At 39.3% G+C, this 6478-nt stretch overlaps 1 protein-coding gene across 3 annotated transcripts in view; it reads left to right on the forward strand.

Moving 5' to 3' along the window:
- The window catches only part of vps50 (VPS50 subunit of EARP/GARPII complex), a 101952-nt gene that overhangs the window by 11476 nt on the left and 83998 nt on the right, over window positions 1-6478 (forward strand). For all 3 annotated transcript variants that reach the window (XM_020614218.1, XM_020614219.1, XM_020614220.1), the window contains exon 5: window positions 5098-5151. In XM_020614218.1, the coding sequence (XP_020469874.1) occupies window positions 5098-5151 (54 nt within the window). The remainder of the gene's footprint in view (window positions 1-5097; window positions 5152-6478) is intronic.

Raw genomic sequence — 6478 nt, forward strand, 5'->3', positions numbered from 1 at the left:
TATATATAAAAACGGACAAATGGGTAATGGCCAACCAACCGGACATAGTAGTGGTGGACAAACAGAAGAAGAAGAAGAAGGCCGTAGTGATAAGATGTAGCAATCCCAAGCGATAGCAACATCAGGAAGAAGGAAGCCACCAGAAGCTTGAGAAATACCAAGGGCTGAAAGAAGAGCTAGAAAAGATGTGGAAGGTGAAGGCACAAGTGGTCCCTGTGGTAATAGGAACATTGGGGGCTGTGACCCCCAAACTGGGAGAGTTGCTCCAACAGATCCCAGGGACAACATCTGAGATCTCTGTCCAGAAGAGTGCAGTGCTAGGAACAGCTAAGATACTGTGGGACGTCCAGATACAAACTGACAAACTGACAAACTGGTAATGGCCAACCAACCAGACATAGTAGTGGTGGACAAACAGAAGAAGAAGGCCGTAGTGACAGATGTAGCAATCCCAAGCGATGGCAAAATGTGATGCTTATCAGTATTAATGACAAATTGTTGGCTTAAATACAACATTTAACATTTTCTGGTCACTTTATAATTGAAATGGATCAGTTCAGTTTTATCTTATATCCTGCATGCAGCATGGTATTTGCATTCATTTCTTCAGCTGTGTTGAGCAGGCAACCTGGCATGATTCACCTCATTGGGGGGGACCCACTGTGTAGGGACCCGAGCTTGAAGGAAGGAATAAGACCACTCCAAAGAAGAAGAGTGAGGGAATTTTTTATTTATACTTTTTTTTTGTACATGTGTATGTATATGTATATGTATATATGTATGTATACAAAAAAAAAGTATAAATAAAAATGCCTCCCTCACTCGCCCCACTTTGGAGCGGTCTTATGCCTGGTATGGTAGACCCCTGCCTCTCTCTCTCGCTCTCCCTCTCCTTTATTGGTAAATATGCCATCTTTTGTCCTTCTGGGTAGATGCTAACTGCATTTCATTGGCTTGGACCATGTACCCTGCACAATGAACAATAAGGGTGAACCTATTCTAATCTAACAACTGAAAGCAAACTCCTGGTGCCACAGCAGGACCATTTCCGTAGTGGTCGTCTTTGTGAGGTTAGTCAGGCGCTTGCAGTCTCTGACTGGAGAGCTGACCTGTCAACAGATTCTATTCATAGAAACGTGGGAGAGAGAACAGCTCTTTTCCCCTTGCTCCTTCTGTACCCACAGTCCAGTGTGGATTTTTCCAAATTAAGCCTCCATCCTGACAAACTTATGTAGTTTCACATGCCTGTTTGTCTCCATCTTTTAATCAGTTTTGTTATTTTACTTTGCCACAGCTTGTTCCTCCATGCCTCCTCATATTTGTCATATGTATTTCTTCTCCCTTACATCCTTTGACATTTTTCTCAGATGCTCACAGAGCTGTCTGTTTAGTTGAGAGGATGCTTCAGGGTTCATGGCCTCTGGCAGGGTGAGACTTACAGGTTAGAAAAGCCTACAAGGCACAAATGTACTCGACACATACCCTCATTCAGTCTCTGTCTTGCACTCTCCCTCTTGCTGTGAGCCTGCAGGCATCTCATGGGACTAGCCATGGTAATTGTTCTGGTTTGCTGTCAGGCAGAAAATCCACAGCTACATTTCTCAGCATGTTTATCAGTGCAACCCTGCAATCCTGAGCTTATGTGAGCAGACACTCTATAACTTGGTCTACATCAGTGCCCTGAGTCCCTTGTAAAATGTCTTCAGTATATAACTCCTTTGATTTGTTTATATGTATTTTTCCAGGGTAGGTTTTCTGGTGTTTTTTTCCTGCAATCATCACCTCTAAAGTCTCTAAAGTTAACTCCAATCCTCTGTTGTTACACTAGTACTGGTTACATACCAGAGGTCTATTACCATGAGAATTGAGAACGTGACAACTGAATCTAAGGTAAAACAGGAAAACTGCAATATGTGTGTACATGCTGTACACATACCATTCTTAGCCTACACAGGCATGTAGTCATCAGCGTGTGAAACAGAACATAGCCATTTGAAAAGTGATAATTGTGCTTTCACATTCTCACCATGGGCCTGTCCTGTGAACCCTTTCCTATTGGCAGATGATGTTTAGGGTCCCTACACATTTTATCTGTGATGTCATTTTTTAAAACGTTGTAAAGCATCTTTATGTAGGTGTATGTCTGCATTTGTACTAGTAGGGGCGTGAGTACATGACATGAACGTGAGAGAGATGCAGTATTGTACCACTGTTTACCACACTTTCTTCCCTTCTGATTTGAGGAGGTTTGTGTGACTTATACTGGCATTAAAAGTCCTTTCTGCTTCCTTATTCTTCCTCTCTGCTGTAGGGGTGAGCAGACTTTCTGTGGTATTGGAGAAAAGAAACACTACCTTGTTTTTCTGCCACAGTATCCAAGCTTAATTGGTATTTTTGACATGCACCGGACAGAGGCTCATGTCTAGGCTAATTGCCTTTTTGTGCTGTGGGACTTTGCCCTGTATGAAAAATGTCTAGAGACGCAGCTTGGTTGTGCGGTATCACCATAATTCCTATTTAACCACACAAATGCTAGAAAGCCTTAATTAATGTGGACACATGCTTGTATCATAATTCTCTTTGGGGTTTAATCTTTTTACTCATTATATGATGCAACGTTTCAACTGTTGTTACATTAACATTTAACCTAACATGAACTTAATCCTAATTATACTTTTAACTTAAGTCTTTAAAATCCTCCCTGGAGATGTGAGGACCATCCATCACCTACCTGAGTGCATTTACACATGCATAGTACTACAACCTATTACAACTTGGGAGCAGTATCACAACATTTTCCATCCTTATGAAAGAGACTTTCTTGGCATGAAATGTAGACTCCAGAGATGTTGAAGAAGGCGATATTAAAAGCATGGATGAACATGTTCAATTTTTAATGAATCTTGAAAGCTAGAGATAACTATCCTTCCTCCAGCAATAATGAATTCTCTGTCCACTCAGCTCTTTTTTTTTTTTTTTTTTTTAAAGTTAGTAATGCTTATGCAAAATTTGCCTAAACTCTCCCTGGTTGTCAAATTACTTCGTGTTTAAATCAGGAAATTTAAGGTAGCACAAACGGAGCACATTAGTTCGTATCATTGCATGAAAAAGAGTCTCTCTCTCTCACACACACACACACACACACACACACACACAGCTTTAAAGCAGGAACACAGTGGTATTTTGTGATGGGAAATGCCCCAGCACTCCATTTAGAGTGAGTCTCTACAGTAGTCCGTCTGATGATATGACACTACAAAGAAGACACTGAACCTTTGAAAAATAATTTCCAAAAGTTGTTTTCATTTGGCAAAACAGATTTTTTTTTTTTTTAAATGCAGCACAAACAGAACAACCTATCCTTACAAATGAAGTAGCAGTGCATTAGACCTCTGCTATGGACTGCATCATTCTGTGTTACCAGTGGAAACCCTAACTGTTGGGTTTACCCTTGTCTCAGTTCCTAGCTCTCTTAATCACAAAGCAAGACCTTCATTTTACTTAGCTGCCTGATACTTTCCACTGCTACCAGTCCTAATTAGTGCCATTTAATATGGCTTTAATTACCTCATAAATCTCAGTAAGCACAAGAAGTAGCAAATAATAAATGTGTTCCTATTGAGACACATCTATATACACATAAAAACCTAACAAAATATAGACAAATTAAAGAAACAAAGTGTATTAATAAGATGCTGTGCTACTAGAGCAACTTCAGTGTACCTTAGCATTGATTCTACAGGTCTCTAATATATTGCAGGGATGACCACCATTCTTCCGAAAGATTTGTGGTTTTGATGATGGTGGTGGAGATGCTGTCTAGTACGTTGCTCCAAAAACCTCCCATAGGTATTCAACTGGGTTGAGATCTGGTGACTGTGAAGGTCATAGCATATGATTAACGTCATTTTCATACTCCTCAAACCATTCGGTGACACCTCGTGCCCTATGGATGGAGACACTGTCATCCTGGATGAGACCACTCATTGATTCAGGCTTTTCCTTCAATTTGTCACCTGTCTGTATCTACAGTGTGAAAGTTTGTGTGTCTTGTGTTAAAGTCAATGGGTTACCGATGGGTGGTGGTATGGCACTGCTCTGGGACAGCTTTTTGAATGGTTATGGGTTTATTTTTGGCTCTATTTAAAATAGCTCCAGATAGTGTTTTGTTTCTCCAGCATTTTCCTTATCCAGTTTCTTTCATTTCTTCCAAATACTGAACATTTTTTCCTCAGTGATCCTCATATTCGTACATTAAATGTTAAAAGAGATGCTGATAATCATACCTTGTTAAATGAGCAGTTTCAGTTGAGCTGCATTTGCCATCTGCTCAGGTCTCCAGTTGGCTCATCATGCTTACTTAACACATATTGAAATGTCAGCGCTACCCCAAGCTTCCTCTACTGCATATATATGAACACTCACTCTCTACCTTTAATAAGCTATACTGGCTGTAAAACTCTACTTGGTGTATGTATTGGTTTACATAATTACACTAATATAAATGGGGACTTCATTGTGTTTTGGAGAAGGACAAGTCGGTTCGTTCTACTGAATGAGTGTTTGTCCTTTGTCATTAAAAGGAGCAGCACATTAGTTTTAATGTAATTGTATTGCAGTTTGAAACATTAGAGCTTGAACGTTCATTCTTGACTTTGACATCAAGATGGTTTTTCATGTCACTGATACATCCAGTGAGTTCCAGAAACTAGCCCTTATTGAATAGATTATATATGACAATGTAAATTTTTTTTATTAAGCAAACCTTCCTGTAACACAGATCTTGTTTTAAAGGGGCACTCTACCAATTTTACACATGTGCTAAAATTAATGCTAACCATGTGAACATGGTTGTATAATGTCCTTAATGCCTTTTGTTGACTCTAGGGGAGCTTTGCCAAATCTGGGTAAACAACTTTGCTTTCAGTTTATATGCAGACATCTCTGTTCTTCACACAGAAACACACTGTTGTTCTAGCTCTTTTCTCTCTGCCTAAAATGTTTTTGTGGAGTGGCATTTGGGAAGAACATGAACATTTCTTTTCTTTTTTTCTCCTAATATGTGATTTCTCATCTTCACTCTCTCTCCCTCTATAGGTGTCTAAAAAGGTTGCAGATCTGATTCTGGAGAAACAGCCTGCTTATGTCAAGGTAAGCTTTCGGTGTCAACTCATGATGAAACGAGTTTGTCTTTTCTTGGCCCAGCCACTCATCATCAAAACAAAAATAGATAAATAATGTTCTTTAGCAACCAAAGTTTCATTTTAAAACATATCAGTTATACACATGCCATTTGGTCTTTTTGAATGGCATGCTTTCTCAGCTCATGACATATTATGACCGGCAGCAGACTCGGAGAGGGGTGGCACATTTGAAATACATGTAAAAAGTAAATTAAACTCCTAGTTCTATAAAATAAAATAACCATACATTATTATGAATAAAATTGTTTATTTTGTGTAAAAATGACACACACACACATATTTCAAACGTTTTTAACAAATAAAAAACTGAAAAATTGGGCGTGCAAAATTATTCAGCCCCCTTAAGTTAATACTTTGTAGCGCCACCTTTTGCTGCGATTACAGCTGTAAGTCGCTTGGGGTATGTCTCTATCAGTTTTGCACATCGAGAGACTGAAATTTTTGCCCATGCCTCCTTGCAAAACAGCTCGAGCTCAGTGAGGTTGGATAGAGAGCGTTTGTGAACAGCAGTTTTCCACAGATTCTCGATTGGATTCAGGTCTGGACTTTGACTTGGCCATTCTAACACCTGGATATGTTTATTTGTGAACCATTCCATTGTAGATTTGGTCACCCTTTCTCTCCACCCATGGTTGATACTGGACATAAGGTTATTTTGATGCTATCACTGTGTCGGTAGATGCATATCTGTGTCTGCTGCAGAACGCCAAACACATAAGGTAAGTTATCTATTTTGGGGCAAATCCAGTAGAGGCTACAGATTTTATTCATCTTATTCATTTAACAGTTGCCATCTGATTTGATCTCACTCATCAAATTCTGTTTCTTCTTAGCAATTCTTCTTCAGTTCTTCTTAGCAAATCAAACTCTATACATAAGCTGGTGCTGAAGCTGGAACCAGCATCAGTATCTATCTGAGTCAGATTATCGGGTAAACATGAACATGTATGTGATTTGGAGCGGCCCCATCAAGTGGATTTTGAAACACAGTGCCTTGCGAAAGTATTCGGACCCCTTGAACTTTGCGACCTTTTGCCACATTTCAGGCTTCAAACATAAAGATATAAAACTGTAATTTTTTGTGAAGAATCAACAACAAGTGGGACACAATCATGAAGTGGAACGAAATTTATTGGATATTTCAAACGTTTTTAACAAATAAAAAAACTGAAAAATTGGGCGTGCAAAATTATTCAGCCCCTTTACTTTCAGTGCAGCAAACTCTCTCCAGAAGTTCAGTGAGGATCTCTGAATGATCCAATGTTGACCTAAAT

The sequence above is a fragment of the Monopterus albus genome, unplaced genomic scaffold, assembly GCF_001952655.1.
Source record: "Monopterus albus unplaced genomic scaffold, M_albus_1.0 scaffold143.1, whole genome shotgun sequence".
In the NCBI taxonomy this organism is placed as follows: domain Eukaryota; kingdom Metazoa; phylum Chordata; class Actinopteri; order Synbranchiformes; family Synbranchidae; genus Monopterus; species Monopterus albus.